The sequence below is a fragment of the Mobula hypostoma genome, chromosome 13 (genome assembly GCF_963921235.1).
Source record: "Mobula hypostoma chromosome 13, sMobHyp1.1, whole genome shotgun sequence".
Taxonomy (NCBI): Eukaryota; Metazoa; Chordata; class Chondrichthyes; order Myliobatiformes; family Myliobatidae; genus Mobula; species Mobula hypostoma.
The window spans coordinates 59806483-59830819 of NC_086109.1; the positions used below are offsets into that span (position 1 = coordinate 59806483).

At 40.7% G+C, this 24337-nt stretch overlaps 1 protein-coding gene across 6 annotated transcripts in view; it reads right to left on the reverse strand.

Moving 5' to 3' along the window:
• Positions 1–13163: 13163 nt before the first annotated feature.
• Positions 13164–24337, reverse strand: part of zfand6 (zinc finger, AN1-type domain 6) — a 67802-nt gene continuing 56628 nt past the window's right edge. For all 6 annotated transcript variants that reach the window (XM_063065779.1, XM_063065773.1, XM_063065774.1 and 3 more), the window contains 3 exons: positions 20337–20446; positions 18364–18480; positions 13164–14034 (listed from right to left, as the gene is read on the reverse strand). In XM_063065779.1, coding sequence (XP_062921849.1) covers positions 13886–14034; positions 18364–18480; positions 20337–20446 — 376 coding nt within the window. In that variant the 3' untranslated portion in view covers positions 13164–13885. The remainder of the gene's footprint in view (positions 14035–18363; positions 18481–20336; positions 20447–24337) is intronic.

The window sequence follows — 24337 nt, forward strand, 5'->3', positions numbered from 1 at the left end:
TTGATCGCAGATGGCTGAGATCCCAGCATCCATCCATGTGACGTCTCATTAGATATATCTGAAACCCAAAAACTATTCATTTTTCCTACACTATTTTCTATCCATTAACTAATCCTCAACCCACTCTGCTGTACTATCCCAATCCCACAGTCACTCATTTTGTTTCTGAACCTGTTGTGTACCACATTATTGAAGGTCTTTAAAAATCCAGATGCCACATGAAATGCTTCACCCTTATTTATTCTGATGGTTACAATCTCATAAAACTCTTACCACAATTGCCGAATGTGATTTTCCATTCCAAAATCATGCTGACGCTATCTAATACCATCACCATCTTCTGAGTGAAAACAGAAACTGTTATACAGACCTCGATGAGTTAATCTGAGGCCAACACATTGATGCCATCACAGAGGAAGCAGCTTTACTTCATTAGGAGTTTAATGAAATTTAGTATGTCATCAGAGACTCTTGGACTTACTGTGGAGAGCATTGTGACTGGTTACATCACAGCTTGGTGTGGGGGCTCCTATGCACTGCATCACAGAGGCTGCAGAGGGATGAAGACTCAATAACCTCCATTACAGGCACAACCCTCCCCACCACCCTAGAACACTACTTTGTTATTTTTTTCTTTAAACTATTTACATTTTTTTTGTAATTTATAGTAAGTTTATGTCTTTGCACTGCACTGCTGGCAAAAGCAGTGCATCTGTTGTCGGCCCCCAACCAATGCATATTCCACTCTCCCCTCCTACCCCTCCTCACAGTCCCCCTCCCTGCTCTCATGACTATACCCCTTCCCCACACGAAACCGCCACGGTGGGCTTCACAGCTGAACAGGTGAGAAGACAGCTGAAACGTCTCAACCCAAGCAAGGCTGCAGGACCGGATGGTTTCAGTACCAGGGTGCTCAAAGCCTGTGCCCCTCAGCTATGTGGAGTACTTCGCCATGTACTTCAACCTGAGCCTGAGGCTCTGGAGGATTCCTGTACTGTGGAAGACGTCCTGCCTCGTCCCTGTGCTGAAGACGCCGCGCCCCAGCGGCCTCAATGACTACAGACCGGTGGCATTGACCTCCCACATCATGAAGACCCTGGAGAGACTTGTTCTGGAGCTGCTCCGGCCTATGGTCGGGCCACACTTAGATCCCCTCCAGTTCGCCTACGAGCCCCGATTAGGAGTTGAGGATGCCATCGTCTTCCTGCTGAACTGTGTCTACGCCCACCTGGACAAGCCAGTGAGCACTGTGAGGATCATGTTTTTTGACTTCTCCAGTGCGTTCAACACCATCTGCCCTGCTCTGCTGGGGGAGAAGCTGACAGCGATGCAGGTGGATGCTTCCCTGGTATCATGGATTCTTGATTACCTGACTGGCAGACCACAGTACGTGTGCTTGCAACACTGTGTGTCCGACAGAGTGATCAGCAGCACTGGGGCTCCACAGGGGACTGTCTTGTCTCCCTTTCTCTTCACCATTTACACCTCGGACTTCAACTACTGCACAGAGTCTTGTCATCTTCAGAAGTTTTCTGATGACTCTGCCATAGTTGGATGCATCAGCAAGGGAGATGAGGCTGTGTACAGGGCTATGGTAGGAAACTTTGTCACATGGTGTGAGCAGAATTATCTGCAGCTTAATGTGAAAAAGACTAAGGAGCTGGTGGTAGACCTGAGGAGAGCTAAGGTACCGGTGACCCCTGTTTCCATCCAGGGGGTCAGTGTGGACATGGTGGAGGATTATAAGTACCTGGGGATACAAATTGACAATAAACTGGACTGGTCAAAGAACACTGAGGCTGTTTACAAGAAGGGTCAGAGCCGTCTCTATTTCCTGAGGAGATTGAGGTCCTTTAACATCTGTCAGACGATGCCAATGATGTTCTACGAGTCTGTGGTGGCCAGTGCGATCATGTCTGCTGTTGTGTGCTGGGGCAGCAGGCTGAGGGTAACAGACACCAACAGAATCAACAAACTCATTTGTAAGGCCAGTGATGGTGTGGGAATGGAACTGGACTCTCTGGCGGTGGAGTTTGAAAAGAGGATGCTGTCTAAGTTGCATGCCATCTTGGTCAATGTCTCCCATCCACTACATAATGTACTGGTTGGGCACAGGAGTACATTCAGCCAGAGACTCATTCCTCCGAGATGCAGCACTGAGCGTCATAGGAAGTCATTCCTGCCTGTGGCCATCAAACTTTACAACTCCTCCCTTGGAGGGTCAGACACCCTGAGCCAATAGGCTGGTCCTGGATTTATTTCATAATTTACTAGCATAATTTACATATTACTATTTAACTATTTATGGTTCTATTTCTATTTATTATTTATGGAGCAACTGTAATGAAAACCAATTTCCCCCAGGATGAATAAAGTATGACTATGACTATGACTATGAAGACAACAGATTTCGTGTTATATAGGCCAGTAATAATAAACCTGATACTGATTCTGAAATATTCAACAAGTTCGACAATATCTATGGAGAGAGAAGCTGAGTTAACATTTGAGGTGCTGCCCAAGCTGCTCCCGAAGGGTCTCGGCCCGAAACGTCAACTGTACTTTTTTCCATAGATGCTGCCTGGCCTGCTGAGTTCCTCCAGCATTTTGTGTGTGTGTTACATGAGTACTTCTAGCACTTTTTGCTTCTGATTGAAACGTATAAAATCCTAAAGGGATTGGACAGGCTAGATGCAGGAAGATTGTTCCCGATGTTGGGGAAGTCCAGAACGAGGGGCCACAGTCTGAGGATAGAGGGGAAGCGTTTTGGGACCGAGATTAGGAAAAACTTCTTCACACAGAGAGTGGTGAATCTGTGGAATTCTCTGCCACGGGAAACAGTTGAGGCCAGTTCATTGGCTATATTTAAGAGGGACTTAGATATGGCCCTTGTGGCTATGGGGGTCAGGGGGTATGGAGGGAAGGCTGGGGTGGGGTTCTGAGTTGGATGATCAGCCATGATCATAATAAATGGTGGTGCAGGCTCGAAGGGCCGAATGGCCTATTCCTGCACCTATTTTCTATGTTTCTATGTTTCTATGTTTCAGATTTCCAGCAGTTTGCTTTTCAAGTACTTTAGCCGATAAAATCTTTTGCATGATCAATACAATGGGTTCTTGACCACTTTCTCAATTGAATGTCCTCTTCCATTAATCAAAATAAACTAACAGATTAGCACATCAGTTATATCCACTGATGTTTTTGAGATTTATGGTCACAGTTAGGCTGAATATCTAATTACACAAAGTATTCATTGAACAGTTTGTGAAAACCTGACGTTAATGCATTACTTAACAGGAAGTGCTGGAGACACACGACAGATTGAGCAGGAGGAGAAATCTTTAAAATTTCAGGTGACAACCTCGGTGAATACAATTTCTTCAATTCCCAGGGTCCTTTCTTTACCTCTTATTTAGTTGTTTATTTCTTTCTCACATGGGGAGGAAGTGTTGCATCAAGTCCTGGTGAAACTGACACCATTAGTAACCAGAGAAAAATCCCCTCAGTTGATGGACTCACACATGGATTAGTAGAGGATGCCTTTGATTGTTGGAGGTCAATCACTTCAAGCCCAAGAGAATCAGTGCAGGAAATACAAGAGAAAATTGCTTCAGTAAGTGAGAATTAATGAAAAATGTAGAAACATTAACAAATGTAAAGTATCCATCAACAAAAGGTATAAAGGGTTAATAAACTCCTTACAAACTGAGGTAGGAGAAGTTGTATTTGGGAGTCAGATGATGGCTAAGCAACAAATAGTTCAATCACAAACCAGAGAAAATCTGCAGATGCTGGAAATCCAAGCAGCACACTCAAAATGCTGGAGGAACTCAGCAGGCCAGGCAGGATCTATGGAAAAGAGTACAGTTGACGTTTCGGGCCGAGACCCTTCATCAGGACTAGAGAAAAAAGATGAAGAGTCAGAGTTAGAAGGTGGAGGCGGGGAGGAAGAAACGCAAGGTGATGGATAAAAGCAGGGGGAGGGGTGAAGTAATTGGTTATCATCCTCTAACATTCCATAAATCTTACAACAGTTCTTACTGATTTGAAGATGGCTTGAGAGAAGGGAGAAGAAAATGAGGAACACAGACTTATTAGGCTGACGCCAGTAGTTTGGAAAATGTTGGAATCTATTGTTAGTAAAGGAAAGATATCAGGGCATTGCCAGAAGACAGAATGAGCAACATGAAAGCATTCCTTTAGTAATGCATTGGCTTATTGCCTAGATCAAGGCTGCTGTAGATGTGCATCGTGGTGAAGTTTTGGAGATGAACTTGAAGATGAATAAAATAATTTAAAATGTACTGATTTGGCCATATCTGCCAGTGTAAATCAGTAATGTCAAAGTGATGGCAAATATAATTTCTAATGGGACCAACACTCAGGTTCAACTAAATTGTACCTTATGGAAGATGAGTTTCTGGCATGGGTTGACACAATCATTTTGCTCCACTACAATTAAACTGCTGTAATGCCCTGGTTCATATTTTTACTGTTATTCAGTATGTATTTCATTTAGCAATAAGAGTTCTGTTTTCAGCCTGTCTGGGTTATTGTTGAAGATAAGGGATGATGAGGAATGTGTACCATCCAATTAGAATGGTAGAATTATGGGGAGGTTTTCATAGTAAGGGACTTGGCCTTGGTCTCGGGGTTTGTTGTTTGGTTCAGCAGGAGGTGAAGAAAGAAGACACTGGGGAGCACCGGTTGTAGGATACAACCCAGCAGGAGACCCATTTCTTCAAGATGGATTGCGGAAGGTGGCGTATGACCAAGGGCCCAGTGCGTGAGCGACAGAGAAGTTCAAGATGAGCTCCAGCTTGTGTGCATTTGACTGTTTTAATTAAAATGGGCCCTTTTTGTTTTTCTTTTCTTACCCTTTAGTTAAGATTCATAAATATAATTCCTTTAATCCTATGCAGTGTACTGTCCGTTATTTTGTGGCACTGAGTTGTAACAGGGTAGCAAATTACACAGCATCCACACAAACCGGGGTTTGGGGTGGTAGAGCCATCTCAATCTCATGAGTTTGGCAGGATCAGAGAGTGTCTTCTCTAGACTTGCACGGCCAAGGAAATTAAGGGGTTTCACTGCAAAAGAGCAGAATTCCTCAGTTTACAGGATCACATAGTATACATGCAAAAAGAGAGTTCTACTTGGATATTGTCTTTGCAGAGTAGACGCTCTATCACAAGGAATCAGAAGCCATGGGTAACTGGAATATAAAAGGTAAGAGATAGGTTTTACAAATTAACTAAAGGCTTGGTTTAATGAGGAGATCAGACAAGTCTCTTGAGGGAGGTTAAATATATGATTAGAAAAACATATATGTTGGTTAATTTTGATAGCTGAAAGCATTCCTTTTTACAGACTCGCAGTACTCTCAAGCTCCTGGAGGGGGCATATGTATTTATTGAGCAACAGATCATGGATTTTGCTACCTGCCTTGCTAAGGTAGGCACCAAGGTCTTTTCCTTTTCTTACAGTCATTTACAGTTACAAATAAGTTTTAAATTAACACAATCTTCCAGTGCGAGAATATGTTTCAAAACCCAATAGATCTCTTCTGCCTACTTAGACGGACTCTTAGCTTGGTAAATAAATATTATTTAAAGCAGCAGATGAAGGAGCTATTTACACAGGTTAAAGCATATTAACAGGAGGATAGAAAAACTCTGCATTGTGAATTTACAGTACCAGATTTTCTTCAAGACTGTTTCATGCATAGATACAATTGTTTGTTTTTATATCTTTCTAATGAATACAGTGGATTCCAGATAACTGGGATACATGGGGAACAATACATTTTGGCCCAATTAAGCAGCTGCCCAGTTAACCTTAGTTTCATGTTAAAAATGTGAATAAAAGACAAACTACTGTTTAACTGAGTAACAATATGTATTTAAGTGAAATACAGAACACGTTCAAACACTAACAATACTTCTAAAGTACTGAAAAACTGTAGTTCCTAATAACTATCAACAGAAGAATTCGCCCACAGTGTATGCTGCTGTGTTCTTTTGATTGACTGTGAACATGTCAGTGCAGACACCTTGTGCAGATAATGGATTGCCTTCATACAATGTGTTCGACGATCGTACCCTCCAAACTGTCAATTTCTTTGTAACATTCAAGATGATTGTTGAAACCCTCAAATTCTTCATAGTTCCTAACTTGTTGAAGTAGTGAAATTGTTTCATTTTCATTTTCACTCCCGGCCTTTTTGGCATCGTCAAGCCTAAATGCACGAAACCACAGTGAGAAAGACACAAACATGAGGAAATCTGCAGATGCTGGAATTTCAAACAACACACATAAAAGTTGCTGGTGAACACAGCAGGCCAGGCAGCATCTCTAGGAAGAGGTATAGTCGACGTTTCGGGCCGAGACCCTTCGTCAGGACTAACTGAAGGAAGAGTGAGTAAGAGATTTGAAAGTGGGAGGGGGAGGGGGAGGACCGAAATGAATAGAGAAGACAGGAGGGGGAGGGATGGAGCCAAGAGCTGGACAGGTGATTGGCAAAAGGGATATGAGAGGATCATGGGACAGGAGGCCGAGAGAGAAAGAAAAGGGGGAGGGGGGAAAAAGCCCAGAGGATGGGCAAGGGATACAGTGAGAGGGACAGAGGGAGAAAAAGGAGAGAGAGTAAAAGAATGTGTGTATATAAATAGATAATGAAAGGGGTATGAGGTGGCAGTGGCCACACATTTTAATACCATGTCCCATTCCCATTCTGATATGTCTATCCATGGCTTCCTCTACTGTAAAGATGAAGCCACACTCAGGTTGGAGGAACAACACCTTATATTCCGTCTGGGTAGTCTAACCTGATGGCATGAACATTGACCTCTAACTTCCGCTAATGCCCCACCTCCCCCTTGTACCCCATCCGTTATTTATTTATATACACACATTCTTTTTCTCCCTCTGTCCCTCTCACTGTATCCCTTTCCCATCCTCTGGGCTTTTTCCCCCCTCCCCCTTTTCTTTCTCCCTAGGCCTCCTGACCCATGATCCTCTCATATCCCTTTTGCCAATCAACTGTCCAGCTCTTGTCTCCATCCTTCCCCCTCCTGTCTTCTCCTATCATTTCGGATCTCCCCCTCCCACTTTCAAATCTCTTACTAACTCTTCCTTCTGTTAGTCCTGACGAAGGGTCTCGGCCCAAAACATCGACTGTACCTCTTCCTAGAGATGCTGCCTGGCCTGCTGCATTCACCAGCAGCTTTTATGTGTGTTGTGAGAAAGACAGTTTGGAATTGTCTTACTGCTTATTTCTTGCCAACTATCAGTGACAAAAATCACTGTTCTTTTTAACACAAGCACACGGAATTGACACTACAGTCTCCTGGCCAAATTAAGCGGCATAGTGTCTCAAATAAACAAAGGGAATCCCACTTATTTTATCAATTAGTTGTTCTTTAAGAATTGTCCCAAATAAGCAGCTGCCCTAATTAACCAATGGCCCAATTAACTGGAAAACATAGCATTTAACACTGAATGAATGACAGATTGGATGAGATTGCCAATTTCATGGATATAAAATGGGGTAAATTTATTAGGTTGATTGACCTAACTTTGTGATAGGCCCTATTTGTTCTACGTATGTTAGGGGCATTTAGTATGCTTGAGTTCCAGGAAAGGACATAAAGCATGGATCACTCATGAGCTCTTTCACACAGGCAAAGTGCATACAACCAGTATCATGCATCCAGTATTAAGCAATTTACATACCAAAAATTTTAGCAACACACATCAAAGTTGCTGGTGAAAATTTTATTTGAGTTAGTCACAGAGTTTGGGTAGTTTTAACTTCTTTCTAATACTCAGGCATAAAGGCAACATTTACAGATGCCCTATGAGAAAAATGTGGACAGTCTATGGCAAACACATTTTGAATGGGCAATGAAACAAAAAAAAATACAAATCTAAAATAAAACCAGGAAATCCTGGAAGTGCTTAGGGCAGGCTGTATCTGTGGGAACAGAAACAACAGGTTTCGGTCAAAGGCACTGTCAGAGCCAAAAAGAAACTTGTTAAACTGCAGTAAGGTGGGGGCATAGATAGGTATCTGATAGGATAAAATTCTGAGTTGATGTGGGGATAAGCTGTAAACAAGGTTATCTAGTCAGCGAGAACACAGACAAAAGAATGTATGAGTATGAAATGCAGAGCAGGAACTCGTGCCCAGCCAGACAACTGACACGGGCAAGAGGAAGCTCAATGTTGTTCTTGAGTACCAAACATTTTGCCAGTTCTTCATCTCTTTCCTTCTCTCACACCACAGTCTGTGGCCTCCAGTATGGGTACAACAAGGTCTAATCCAGGCTTGGGGAAATAACAATTCATCTTCCACCTGAGTACATTGCAGCCTTCTGGACTCAATATTGAGCTGTCCAGCAATCTTGACTTCTGCCTCTAGCACAGTAGTATTAGCTCAGATCAATTTTTGTTTTCTTCTGTTCTTTCTAGAGCAGAGCATATACTCAGGCTGGCCTGCTAGGCAGGTCTTCCAGCTCTGTACCTCACATTCCTAGACTCCTTGTCTGCAGTCTCACTCACTAACTGCTCCTTTTCACTCATGACCAGTTAACCTTGTTTACAGCTCATCTCTATCAGAGACATTCTCCATTCTCCTCTTCCAGCTTCTTACATGCTTTTCTTTCCTTCTGAGTTCTAATGATGTGTTCCTCTTCCCGCATTAGAACAGTCAATGTGGGAAGAGAAACATTGATTGTTCCTCTTTGCACAGATGCAGCCTCACCTGCTGAATATTTCCTGTTTTTGTTATATGGCATTAGCAGTTACTCCCTAGTGAGGACACTAAGGAATGAGTGTTACTGTGTTTTGATGGACAATAGATTCATAATGTTAGGCCACTAATAGGCCTAAAGCCAAGAAACAAATTTATTTACATAAAACAAGCAAAACAAGGAACAAGTACAATATTTGTTGCATACATCAAATGATGAGTATGTGAATTTACCAAATCAGAATATGGTTTATAGTGTTTTGCACCAGCAGTACAGTGCAAGTAAAAAAAAACACACACACGCCTATATATACATACACATACATTTTATATATTATAAAATTAAATTTTAAAAGTGCAAGAAGAGAGCAAAATAGTGAGGTAGTCTTCACTGGTCAGTTCATTGTCTATTCAGAATTCTGCTGGTGGATCATAAGAAGGAAACTAGTCAGCTGTTAACTTATTGGCAAATGACCACGCTCCTTTATGGCAGCCACCAATTTGGATTGTTCCTGAAGTCTAGCTGTAAATGGCAATGTTCTGGTCTCCAGTCTGAAATACAAGACTGTGATCTTACTAGTAATTTAAAAAAAATACAATAACCCTGGCTATCTTCAATTTACAATAATTCTGGCTATCTATAAGTATAGTCATTAAAAAAAAATCATATCAGAGTTACAATACTGGGAAGTGAAATGTTGCGAAGTTCTTTCATATTCAGATTCCAGACAAAATTAAATACATTATGACAAATAGTTTCAGCAAATAGTTACTTCTGTTAAAACCTAATAATAAACTCAAAATGGGAATTTCAAAGAAATATAATTATTCTTATTCACAGATATATCAATGACACTGCAGAAAATACATTAAAACAAATGTGCGTTGAATTATTATTTAAGGTGGTTATATTTTTTTAGTTGGTATCACTGAATTCAACATTATAACAGCGAGATTAACTTGAATCTGACTTGACCTTCTGCATCGTCAGTGCTTCAAATTCAGATGTAAATTTTACGAAGTAGGAGTGCTACTCTGCTTATGAATACAAATGTACATAAAGGTCTACATGGAGTAGATGTGGAGAGGATATTTCCAGTAGAGGGGGAGTCTAGCATCAAAGGGCACAGCTTCAGAATAGAAGGATGTTCGTTTAGTGGAGATGAGGAGGAATCTCTTTAGTCAGGAGGTGAATCCGTGGAATTCATTACCAATAATAGCTGTGGAGGCCAAATTATTAGGGATATTTAAAATGGAGCTTGATAGGTTCTTGATTAGTAACTACATCAAAGATTACGGGGAGAAGGCAGAAGAATGGAGTTGAGAGGGAAGATAAATCTGCCATGATAGAATGACAGAGAGGACTTGATGGGCTGAATGGCCTAATTCTGCTCCACTACTTTATGGCCTTCTAGGGATCTGAGCTAAGTTTATAACCAAGTACAGGGAACAAAAGGCTATAGTCAAGAGATTAAATTAGACCTGATAACCTGTGAACAATAATATGTTAGCTTAGTTAAACAGTTTGGCTAAACAGAATACTTCACCCCTACAAAAGTTACTATGCTAATATACCTACACTACTGGTTAGAAAGGTTTTGTTTTGTTTGGAGGTGGCACAGATTCATTAAATCAAGTAACTGGAGCTTAGTCAGAGGACTAGAGAATGCTGAGAATCCTGCTCATCAAACTCCAACCGGAGGTGCTCATGGATATGGGAAAGATCAGGTGACTATGGTTGTTATTCCAGGCTTACAAAGGCAAGACCTAAATACCCAATAGTCAATTCTGACTTCTGAACCATGCTTAAATTTAAATGTGAATGAGCATTAACCGGATCAGGGCCAAGCCAAAAAAGAACATTGTCACCTTCACTTTGAAATCAAGTCTTTAGATTGCATTTGTGCTATGTAACAATTGAATCACTTCCATAACTCATCAAAACTACCCAAGGAAAAAATTACACATTCACTTCTTTCTTACAACACAACGCATATAGTTCATAATTAATTTTCATTTCTCTGTATATAAATACAGAGCCAGTGGGTCTCTTGCCCAATTTCAGATTTCAGGGAACAATAAAGGTGACACCAAACCTTTTGCAGATTTTTTTCGCTGATTGGTTGAAGAATCAGTAGCACAGGTTAGTCTCAAGAGAAAAAAAATAAGCACTTTATGAAATCAAAAAATATTGTTTTAAAGAAACATATGATTTAAAAATATACTTTAAATAACTCTTCACGTGAATCTCACAGTAATGATAGTAGTGTTATTCATTGGTTCAGATTTGAAGGCAAGTGACAAAATTGAGATCTGTGTGTATATTTCCTATTGTGTATACAACTGACCTGTTCTAGAAACCATAGAAACAACAGCACAGAAACAGGCCCTTTGGCCCTTCTTGGCTGTGCCGAACCATTTTCTGCCTAGTCCCACTGACCTGCACACAGACCATATCCCTCCATACACCTCCCATCCACGTATCTGTCCAATTTATTCTTAAATGTTAAAAAAGAACCCGCATTTACCACCTCCTCTGGCAGCTCATTCCATACTCCCACCACTCTCTGTGTGAAGCAGCACCCCCTAATGTTCCCTTTAAACTTTTCCCCCCTCACCCTTAACCCATGTCCTCTAGTTTTTTTCTCCCCTTGCCTCAGTGGAAAAAGCCTGCTTGCATTCACTCTATCTATACCCATCATAATTTTATATACCTCTATCAAATCTCCCCTCATTCTTCTACGCTCCAGGGAATAAAGTCCTAACCTATTCAACCTTTCTCTGTAACTGAGTTTCTCAAGTCCTGGCAACATCTCCTTGTAAACCTTCTCTGCACTCTTTCAACCTTATTTATATCCTTCCTGTAATTTGGTGACCAAAACTGAACACAATACTCCAGATTCGGCCTCACCAATGCCTTATACAACCTCATCTTAACATTCCAGCTCTTATACTCAATACTTTGATTAATAAAGGCCAATGTACCAAAAGCTCTCTTTACGACCCTATCTACCTGTGACGACACTTTTAGGGAATTTTGTATCTGTATTCCCAGATCCCTCTGTTCCACTACACTCCTCAGTGCCTTACCATTAACCCTGTATGTTCTACCTTGGTTTGTCCTTCCAATGTGCAATACCTCACACTTGTCAGTATTAAACTCCATCTGCCATTTTTCAGCCCATTTTTCCAGCTGGTCCAAGTCCCTCTACAGGCTCTGAAAACCTTCCTCACTGTCTACTACACCTCCGATCTTTGTATCATCAGCAAACTTGCTGATCCAATTTACCACATTATCATCCAGATCATTGATATAGATTATGACAATTAACAATGGACCCAGCACTGATCCCTGTGGCACACCACTAGTCACAGCCTCCACTCAGAGAAGCAATTCTCTACCACCACTCTCTGGCTTCTTCCATCGAGCCAATGTCTAATCCAATTTACCACCTCTCCATGTATACCTAGCGACTGAATTTTCCTAACTAACCTCCCATGCGGGACCTTGTCAAAGGCCTTACTGAAGTCCATGTGGACAATATCCACTGCCTTCCCTTCATCCACTTTCCTGGTAACCTCCTCAAAAATCTCCAACAGATTGGTCAAACATGACCTACCACGCACAAAGCCATGTTGACTCTCCCTAATAAGCCCCTGTCTATCCAAATGCTTGTAGATTCTGTCTCTTAGTACTCCCTCCAATAACTTACCTACTACTGACGTTAAACTCACTGGCCTATAATTTCCCGGATTACTTTTCGATCCTTTTTTAAACAACGGAACAACATGAGCCACTCTCCAATCCTCCAGCACTTCACCCGTAGACAGCAACATTTTAAATATTTCTGTCAGGGCCCCCGCAATTTCAACACTAGTCTCCTTCAAGGTCCGAGGGAACACTCTGTCAGGTCCCGGGGATTTATCCACTTTAATTTTCCTCAAGACAGCAAGCACCTCCTCCTTTTCAATCTGTACAGTTTCCATGGTCTCACTACTTGATTCCCTCAATTCCATAGATTTCATGCCAGCTTCCTTAGTAAATACAGACGCAAAAAACCTATTTAAGATCTCCCCCATTTCCTTTGGTTCCGCACAAAGCCGACCACTCTGATCTTCAAGAGGACCAATTTTATCCCTTACAATCCTTTTGCTCTTAATATACTTGTAAAAGCTCTTTGGATTCTCCTTCACTTTGACTGCCAAGGCAACCTCATGCCTTCTTTTAGCCCTCCTGATTTTAGCCCGCCTTCTACTCAAGTAAGCAAACATGCAGAAATAATCAAAAATACACTGCTAAATCTAGAAGGTAGGGAGGGGTGTATGTAATCAGAAAATAATTTAACCAAAATCTCATATTTAAGGCACATAGTTTCCATGGCAGATTAAAATAAACAACTCAGTGGTTTTCCTTTATAATTTTATTTAATCAAAGTTAAGACAGTGAATAAACTAACATAAATACAGCACAATTACCATCCTTGTTTCATGTATGCTCAGAGTTAAGCATCACTGGCGTTTTTCTGATTATACTTGTAGTCAGCACTGAAGTGTGTATGAAGTCTTTCCAATCAGGATACATACTGTAAAATCAAACCACATACATTTGCTTGAAGTACATAAATAATGAAATGGAGCAGCAAACAAGCTAGGATGCCAACGCATGAGGGCCTTCTCATAAACAGAAGAAAGCAGAGATTAGCATACATTCAGTTACTGGTAGGCCCATTTGTGCCCTGCTATGTTAGAAAATCGTGCTGCAGAGAAAGGCCACATACACAAAAGAAGAAATGCAAACCTGAACCATGCATGTAATATTGGAAAAGCACAGCCCTCCAATACTTCTACTTTGCTTTAAAAATAAGATCAACACTTAACTAAGATTAATATGGCTGTAAAATGGATGCTTCTAAATATGCAGTAATTTTCCAACCACAGAATATTCAAAGAAAAGTGAAAGAACTCTTCAGTCATTTCTCAGACTCTATTGTCCGTGCATGCATGATTTAAAGATCTATGCAAGTACAATGCTCCAAATTCCCAGAATGAACTACAAAGCTCAGCTTATCCTCTCCGCTGTTTAATTAGGTTCACGTGGTTTAAAAGAAAAAGAAATTTAATCTAAGTAGCAGTTCAAATCTTCTGGATCTTCTCTCCAACTACAACAGGATTTTCTTTCCTTATTTTTTCAGCAGCATCAGCTTTGTAATCATAAGGACAACTGTGTTTATCAGAGTAACGATGTAATCCACAGAACAGATTTCCACATCTGCAATCAAATCCTGGAAACAAAAATACAAAGAGAGTAAGTATTCACAACACGAGACATAGACCGAAATCACTCTACTCTAACTCACTGTTTTAACAAGCCAGTTCTGATGCATCTGTATTTTGCCTCTTACCACATCTATATTCTTACTCAAAAGTTTTATTAAAATATTAAAAAATTACAAACTAATTAGAAAGTGCCCTCATGTTTTGGGTTATCCCAAGTATTCCACAAGATCTGAAAAGAAGACTTTAAAGATTAGCTCTATTTGTCAAATGTACATCGAAACATACAATGAAATGCATTGTTTTGCGTCAAGAGCCAACACAGTCAGAGATTGTGCTGGGAGCAGCCTGCAAATGTCACTATGTTTCCAGTGCCAACATAGCATGCTCACAACTTATAATCCTAGCTCGAACTTTTTTGGAATGTAGGAGGAAACCCATACAATGGACAGGGAAAATGTACAAACTCCTTATAGAGCACTGGGTATTGAACCCCAATCTTCCAACCTCTCGTGGTGCAAAGCGATTGTGCTAACCTCTACACTACCATGCTGCTCCTTCTGCAGGAAGCTATTAGCACCTGTGATAGCAAAGTTGTCCAATGAAATCCTACAAAAAGGCAATGTTGGTCTAACTCAGCAGATCAGGCAGCATCTATAGAAGGAAAAGGACAGTCACTATTCTGGGACAAGACTTCTAATCTAAACCAGATGAAGGGTCTCGAGCCAAAACATTGATTGCCCACTTGCCTCTACAGATGCTGCCTGACCTGCTGAATTCCTCCAGGAGTTTATTTTACCCCTCGTCCCTTCAACAAGTTGATTTGTTTGCTTATGGAGTTAATTGAAGGAGGATTCAGTAGCCCAAGCTATTGAAAAGTGTTTTTTAATTTTATGCAGCTAATAATTTGACATAATGTACAAGAAATTACTACAAAGTGGCAAATTCTCATTATCACATCACTAATGGTTTCCAAGAAAAGATGTCTCCATCGACCATAATTATGAATTCTGGAAATCCTGTCCTCTTTGGCAGCTCCTCAGGGCTGAAGATGACTCTTTCATTCATAAACATGAGAGATTCTACAGTTGCCGGATATCCAGAGAAACGCACACAAAAGGCTGTTTTGAATTCAACAAGTCAGGCAGCTCCTATTGAAATTAATAAGCAGTTGACATTGCAACCCAAGACCCCTGCCCTGATAAAGGGTCATGGCCCGAAATATCAAGTGTACTTATTTCTATGGATGCTGCCTGACCTGCTGATTTCCTCCAGTATCTTGTGTGGGTTTCAGTTCAATTCTGTGGGTTCCAAGGTGGTTACAGAGGCCAATGTGGGATTAGCAGGAATCACTATTGTGAACTAGCATTTTGGGAGGCAAAGCGTTTCCTCTGTTGTTTGTGATGAGATTCCAGATGATGTTGTAGGGACTCGAAAGTTCTCAATGTCATTTGGAAGGCTCCTTCTCCATTTCGAGAGGACTTAGGTCAGGGTTGCATACATGTCAGTGAGCATGTTACACTACCTCAAGCAAGCTTTGTTAATAACCTTTGTCCACCTGGTAATCCTCTCTTCCTCCTGTCACAACAAGAGTCTCCATTTCAGAAGTTGAGTGCGAGGCCTAGATACAAGTAGTTTGCCAGCTGACAGCAGTTAGGGTTGCAATGCTGGGGACATTGGCCTGGAAAGATGCTGACACCGGTTACATCCAGCAAGCTGGTTTGAATGATTTTCTAAAGACTGTTTCCAGTGCTCCAAAATGCCTCCAAATTTCAAGAGGTCTGTGGTACTATTACCTGGACCATCAGTTTTGTGCTAGAACTGAAGTTTTGATCTTCAAACTCTTTCTCAGATCGCTAAAGGCTGAGCTGGCACACTGAAGTCAGTGGGGAATTTCATCACTAATATCTGCTTTTGTTCAGAGATGGCTCCCAAGATAATGGGGGAAAAATGTTCTACAGGGTATTCATTGTCAGATTACTGTGGATGTTGGTGCTGTCCAGCAGGGGCTTGTCAATAGAGAACCTTTGTATGTGGATGCTGACTCTAACGACAAACCCCCTTACAGATGACAATGATTGGAGCTCTGCACCAGCAGCAAATTACAGCTGAGTGACCAGAGCTGGAGTGATCTTGGTTCTGAAGTGGAGATGTACAAGGTTCAAAGTAATTTATCAAAGTACATATATGAAACCACATACAACCCCGAGATTCATTTTCTTGTGGGTATTCACAATATACACAAGAAACATAATAGAATCAATGAAAAAACTATCCCCTACAGGACAAACGATAAGCATTTTAGAATAAGCAACTTCCATTTGCCCTATAGTTGAGCTTCATTCAAGTAGGCAGCTTGTTGGGAGGTGGGGTGTAGATATTGTGGCAAGGAAGATTAAGGGCTGGAATCATGACAGATTTGCCTGTCGCCCATCTGCACAGCGATTAAGTCAGCAGTTGACCAGTTAGTTATAAGGATAGCTACTGTGCCATCACATAGCAGAGAATGGAGATTAATTTTTCCAGCCGAATTTGAAGATACTCTAGTTTCCAACAAAAGAACCTCCAGACAGAACCAAAGGTTCTGTATATAGAGCGAGGAACCTTGTTGACATTGATATCCGCAAACACTGATTACTATAATAATGGAAATAACCAGAACAATTTTAAGGTGACTGTTTCACACTGACCATTCTCTGTGAAGAACATACCTTTGACATCTCCCCAATACTTTCCTCCAATCACCTTAAAGTATACCCTCCTCATATCAGTCATTTCTGCCCTGGGAAAAAGTCTCTAGCTGTCCACTTGATTTATGCCTCATATCTTTTACACCTCTATCAAGTCACATGGTACTTCTCCAATCAAAGTACCATCCTGGCAAGTTTCCTCTGCACCCTCCCTAAAGCTACCATATTCTTCCTATAATGAGCAGGACTAAGCATAATATTCCAAGCATGGTATAACCAGGGCTTCATAAGCAATATCCTTGTGCCTCTTAAACTCAATCCCCTGACTAATGAAGGTCAATACATCATATGATTTAACAACCCAATCAACCTGCGAGGTGAGTGATCAATGGACATGGACCCCAAGATCCCTCTGTTCCTCCACACTGTTAGGAATCCTGCCATTAACCCTGTATTCTGCCTTCAAGTTTGACCTTCCAAAATAAATCACTTCACACTTTTCCAGGCTAAACTCTATCTGCTACTTCTCACCCAACTAAGCATATTATCAATGACCTCAACAACCTTCTAAACTATCCACACCACCACCAACCTTTGTGTCACCTGCAAACTTATTAACCCACCGTTCCACTTCCTCAACCAAGAACTTTTTTTTCCAACTTGTTAAGTGTTATTCACCATTTTGGACTGTCTTTATTATGAACTAAGTGATTGAAATAATGGTAGGGTGGCGAAGGAGTGTATTAAAATTTCAGTGTCCGAGATGGAAAAGCAGGAATCTATGTGATAACTAGTATATAAATGGAGTTCTGTTGTCAGAGCAAATGTTCACCGCAGTACTAAACATTACATTTGTAACAGTGACACAAAAGAGGCTGTAGATGCTAGAAATCTGGAACACCACAGACAAAATACTCATTCCTTACACCTTCCCTTTATTCCATGGTCTATCGCTTCTTACATTTCCTAGCTTCTCACATCATTCCCTTTTTACCCCCTACCCACTCAACTACCTTCCTCTGTCACCTGGATTCACCTAGCTTGTGCTCCTCCCCTTTTATTCAATAGGTACATTTAATGTCAGAGGAATGTATACAATATACATCCTGAAGTGCTGTTTCTTCGCAAACATCCTTCTGCCCTCTTACTTTCCAGTCCAGATGAAGGGTCTTGGCCAAAAATGTTAATCATTCATTTCCCTCCAGAGATGCTGCCTGACCTGCTCAGCTCCTCCAGCAATGTGTGTATTACACCACAGTTGTAAATCTGGTCTTCTTTATTTGTGTATTTTTTGGGATGAGAGCCATACTGGGAAAGCTCATGTTCAATGCCCATCCTTGAGAAGATAGTGATGGAGCATGTTTACAAAGCAATACCATCTTCCAGTTTTGTTGAATTGAAAATTCCAGGATTTGGATCTAGTAATAATGAAGGTACACTGGAGCTACAGCAAGAGCTGGAGGAAATCAGTGGATCAGGTAGCATCTACGGAGGGAAACGAACAATTGGCATTTCAGGTCGAGACCATTCGTCTGAATTGGAAAGATAGAAGGGTGACAGATTCCTACTTTTTCTCCCCCCAGTACGAGAGTTAATCACTCAACACATCTGCCTGGTGTGTATTTTCTTTCTGTGGATCATACTGACCTGTAAGTCCCACTTTCTTGCGGCAGGTAAAACAACGATTCTTCTTCTGTTTGGGTTTTTCAGGGGACTTGTCCTGTCCATCAGAAGAAGTCTGTGCAATTTCTTTTGACGTAGAGGCTGTAATAGATAAATAGAAATTCAATAAAGGCAGAATTGCATATTAATCTCACAATGACATCTCTATGGGAAAGAGAGGTGAGAGACAGGGAAAGCAAGAACTGGTAAGCTTTATCACACAAAAGTACATGCCCCAAGGAGAAATTGTTTTACCTAGATCTGTGAATGACTCCTCTAATTTTCTCTTAGTCCTCCGTGAAACCTCTTCCAGCGGTATGTAGTCGTCTGCCTCACTCTCTGTGCTAGCATCATAGCTGTACCCTGTGTCTGTGTTCTTGGATGAACTGGAGTAATCTGAACTATCCATGGAAAAGTTTTCACCATTATTGTCCACTAATGATTTGTCACAACTGTCCAGCGTTGCTTTCTCTAACTGTTGCTTCCCACCCAAATCTGCCACAAGAATCAGACCATTTTCAATTTCAGGCACTTTTTAAAAAAAAAAAATGAAAATCAGTTCCACTATACTACTTTAATCTTTGCTACAACCATTTCCACAAATGAGTTTCTTGTTATCTGCAAAATATTTATATATTTTAGGTATGTGAATAGCTTAATTTTCAAAAGTTAAACTAAAATTTATTAACAATTTTTTTTTAAAAACTTCATTCCCTCTGGAAGGTACCATCGTGCTAGTTTTAGTTACCATCAGACATACGCTCAAATGGTTACTCTAACTATATAAGCTAAAATTTGATAGATCCAGCTACTTCTGGCTTGTATACAGGAGACAGGTTTCCACAAGGATAATGTAAACATGGATTATTTTCCCCTCTAACAGTCAACATGGATTCAGGTCAAATACTGTGTTAGCTCAGCTATTGCAATAGAGAAACACAATGATGCAGAGAGCGTTCTAAATTAGCTAAAGGGGTAAATTGTCACATTGTTCAATAACGAACCAAGGGGAAATATGATTCAATTCACAAATTTTGAAGGCTCCAAGTGTGGTCTGAGAAAAATCGCCAGTGAAATTGCATGAAAGGAATGTAAAATTCACTAAAAACAAGCAAGTCTTTGAAGAGTTTGTCTGATATGCTGAGTGTTCCTGATGATTCACCATCTGCTCCCCTTCCACCTCCCTCCCAATTTCAAATGAAAATGGGACAAAATATTTGGTTAGAATCAGGACCAGTTAACGACATGGGCAAGGAATTTTCAAAGGAATTCAAAAAGAGATTCCTTCAAACATAAAGTTAACCCAGCGAAGACACAAGAGAATGGGAGATTTTGGAATCTGGAGAAACATACAAAAAGTACTAGAGGAACTGAGTTGAGTTGAAGGATCTCAATCCAAAATGTTCACTGTGCATTTCTCTTCATCAATGCTGCCTGACTACTAAGTTTCTCCAGCAGTTAAGATATAGCAGCAGACAGGCCACTCTCATTTTGTGCTCTATAAAACTGACCCAGGCATGTCAAACTACTGTAAACAACCAGACAGAGCAGGTCTGTGGGGCTAAAGAGTAGAGAGAAATGGGGAATTAAACCATTAGGGGAAGGGAGTGAGGTAGGTAGAGTTGAAAAGCAGGGTAGACATTAAAGAGAGGAAGAGCAGGAGACAAAAATGGAAGGAAAGTGGAGCAATCCATTCAGTTGAGATTTTGCCTGACTACAAGTAACTGTACAGTGAGGCTTCACACAACGCAACTGAGGAACTATTCTTGACAAAATTAACAATATTATACAATTGTATTTACTCCTAATCTGCAAGTCTCAGGTTATATCAATCCTTATTTTTTCCATAGGATGGCTTGCTCTAACAAGTATCTACTATCCTAGTGCATTCAATCCCATTTCAAAATATGCCTTTTGTTTTCAAACGGCCTTTAAATGATATTTGGAAATAAAATTACCCTGTAATTCTTTTTTGGATATTTCTTGTTTATCTTCTGTATGGTCTCCATCGCTTTGGGGATTTGTTACAGATTCTTGGGATACTAGCAGCAACTGATTGGACACCGATCTATAAAAGAAAACAGCAGGTTTGAACAAATAATAAATTTAATAGCTTTTCAGCAGAACTAAATAGAATTTAATTCATAATTGGAAGTAGAAGAACACCTTCCAATCCTTTAGGAGTAGGAAACCATTAGGCCAGGGGTTTCCAGCCTGGGGTCCATGGCCCTTTGCATAGTGGTATTGGATCATGGCATAAGAGGCTGGGAAGCTCTGCATTAGGCTCTACTTCTCTGTGCTAGGTTTCATTTCCTCAACTATTTTATAAGAGCTCTTATTCTGCTCGTCTTCACAAGTGCAATACTTAATTTCTTCACCACCTATTGAATTAATTACGAATTTGAATACCATCTTGAATTTATCATTAATCAGTGCAGGATGTGGCATGGGGAAAATGTAGCAGCATGTTTCAATATTCATGCTGCTCAATGAATTTTCAGGCCCAGCCCACTGGGAAAGTTGCTGAGAAGTCTATTTTATCATACATCCTTCCCTCAGACAACACTATTTCTGCGAGAAGCAAAGACTTTTTTTCTGACAACCCCAGCCTCAGATTCTACATCAATAGAATGCCCCCAGAGTGTTGTCTGAATAAATAATTTGCAATCTCTGACAGATGTTTTGTATATTTAGTGTAACTGGCTTGCAACAAAGGGAATCTATTTTGTGTTCTGATCTCCCATTTACTTTTGTTGACCTGAAGACCACAGCTCATTTAATCACCATAAATAATTGCCATTTATCAAGTTCTTTTATTTTGACTTGTGAATCCTTCCTCAGTCATTCTTTAGATTTATAAGGCCCCACAGGCTTCCTTTAGCAAACCAAAGACTCTACAATTTAAGAGTAACAGGCTTTGTATCAAACTGTGACTCCAGATGCTGGAATCGGGAACAACACACTAAAGAGCTGGAGGAACTTTAGCAGGTCTCGTAGCATTTATGGAGGGAAAAAGACCGTCACCACATTTGTTATGGAAGGCTGTGATGTGAAACATTGACTGTCCTTTCCCTCTACAGATGCTGCCTGATCCATTAAGTTTCTCCAGCACTTCTGCCTGTTCAATAAAAACAGGTTACTGTTGGAAGGGTAGATTAAAAATAGTAAAACAAATGTTTGACATGCAATTGTGCAGTTTAATACAAATATGCACTAATGCTCATGTTTATTTTTGTTTATTTTGTCATGAAATTTCTGTACAATTTATGTTAATTGAACTTTGTTCTAATTTATGTCTTTAAGGTTTGTAACATACTATGTTGCTGAAAAAGCCAACTATTTCCCGAATTCAACATAAACCTGAATTTAGAATTATAGCAAAATATCCACAATTCCAAGTCAAACATTTGTTTTAAACCTATCCACATATTTTGTTACGTACACTGAACCCTGCAATACTTCAACAGCAACCTGCATTCTTGTTCACAGTTTAATATATTAAACCATATTAAACATTTATTCCTCATCATAAACAAATTCAGACACTGATCCAATACATCACAATTAGCCTTGTTTACCTTTAAGATTTATACAAACATATGTAAATTAATGCACCTTGCTATTCTATCAGGCCATGAAAGCCATCCATTCACAAAATCTTATTCACTATTTCTGTTCATCCATATAATTAATGTTGTTTTTCTCCAATCAAACCCTCTTTAAAATACTTATACTTTAGACTTTACTTATACTTCATTAAATAAATACATAATTAAACCATAGCTTCACTATCAGAAAAGCAAACACTTGATCTGCCACCATCACCTAATCTCATTCCAAATCTAGGGGAATATCTGAGCAGGCCTCAAAGCAGCTGTGTCACACAATTAATAGTGGTAAAAGGAATTTAGAACCGCTTAAATTTTGAAACACCGCAGCCCCCATTTCACCACAGAATTGAGTACCACATATAAAAATGGCTTCTGCCTCAAGTTCTATAGATGCACGGTGGAGAGTATCCTGAGTGGTTGCATCATGGCCTGGAATGGAAACACTAATGGCCAGCAATGGAAAAGTCTACAGAAAATGGTGGATACAGCCTACTCCATCAGAAGTAAAGCCCTCCTGACCACTGAGCATACTAACTAGGAGCACTGCTACAAGAAAGCAACATGCATCAAAGATATCCCATCATCTAGGCTCTTCTCACTTCTACCATTGTCAGCAGGTACAGGAGCCTTAGGTCCCACACCACCAGGTTCAGCAGCAGTTATCAGGCTCCTAAACTGGTGTGGATCACTTCACTCACTTCAATTCTGAACTGATTCCAGAACCTACCGACTCACTTTCAGGGACTCTACAATTCATATTCTCAGTATTTTTTTTAATATATATTTGCCCAATTTGTCTTCTTTGTCTATGTATACTTTTCCATAAATTTTATAGTATTTTTATTCTCCTGTCAATGCTTGCAAGAAAATGAATCTCAAGGTATAAATATGGTGACATATATGTACTTCGATAATAAATTTATTTCACTTTGAAGTTCTTGTGTCTTACTGGACTAAATGTCCACTGGTACATTTAGTAAAGCAGCTATCTCACTGGACCAGTAAACCCAGGTTCAAACCTCAATCTGTTCTGCCTGGGTAAACGTACATTCCATGACTGCATTGGGTTTCTTCTAAGTGTTCCAGTTTCCTCCCACCTCCCAGTATGCAGGTTAATTGGCCAAATAAATATGCCGCTCATGTGAAAGGTAATGGTGGAACCTCTGGGGAGTTGATGGGGAAGATTAGGAAAGGTTTAGTGTCAAAGGGCACAGACCCAATGGCTTGAAACGTCTGCTTCCATGCTACATAACTTACTCAAAAAACATCCAGGTTTTTGGCAGTTTTCTTTCCATTTCGGTTTCAAATTAGATTTATTTATGTCCATTGAAACTTACAGTGAAATGGATAGCTTTTGCTAACAACCAACATTCCCCAAAAGGTTTATTGATTTATTGAGGTACAGTGCAGAGTAGAACTTTCCAGCCATTCGCGCTGTGCTGAGCAGCAATCCACCAAGTTAATCCTGGCCTAATCATGGACAATTTACAATGTCCAATTAGCCTACCGACTGGTACGTCTTTGAACTGTGGGAGGAAACCCTCGCGGTCATGGGGTTAACGTACAAACTTCTTACAGGCAGCAGCGGGAAATGAATCTGGGATGCCTGTACTGTAAGCATTGTGCTAACCATTATGCTACTGTGGCACCCATGTACTGGAGGCAGCATGCAAGTGGCGCCGCACATTCTGACGCCAACATCGCACATCCACAATGTTCAGCAGAACACAAGCAGTAACAACAAAATCAGCAACATGAGTCTCATTTCCACCCTCTTCCCCATGCCTGTCCATTTATACACACAGCTAGACCTCAAACCACAGGACAAGCTGCCTCTGGGCTGCCAGTCCTTGACCCTGGACTCAGACCCACTGACATCAGGCCTCCAACCTCCAGTCCCTGGCCTGGACTCACAACCTCAGCCTCTGATCTCTGGACAAGCCAACCCAGGGGGTTTGAGTTTTGAGCCTCTACCTCCAGACCTGGTAACTTTGTGCTTCTACCTCCGGACTCAATGAGCACTGGACATCAACTTTAAGCTTTGCTCTCTAGATTTTACCAACTTCTTCGTATTAACCTTGGGACTCCCCGATCATACGCTTGACCATTGGCGTCGACCCCTGAACTCTGTGATCATGAGTTTGACCTTCAGGCCTCAACTTTCAGACTCACATGGACTTCCAACTCCAGTGACCGGAGGTAGTCACCAGTACTTGAGACTCCTGCCCATACTCTGAAATCCTCTGATCCAGCACTGAGGATGGCCAAACTGAAGATCGCTGACTACCTCAGAACCTGTGGTTCAAAATCTGGGATCACTGATCTTTGACTATGGATTCTAATACTGA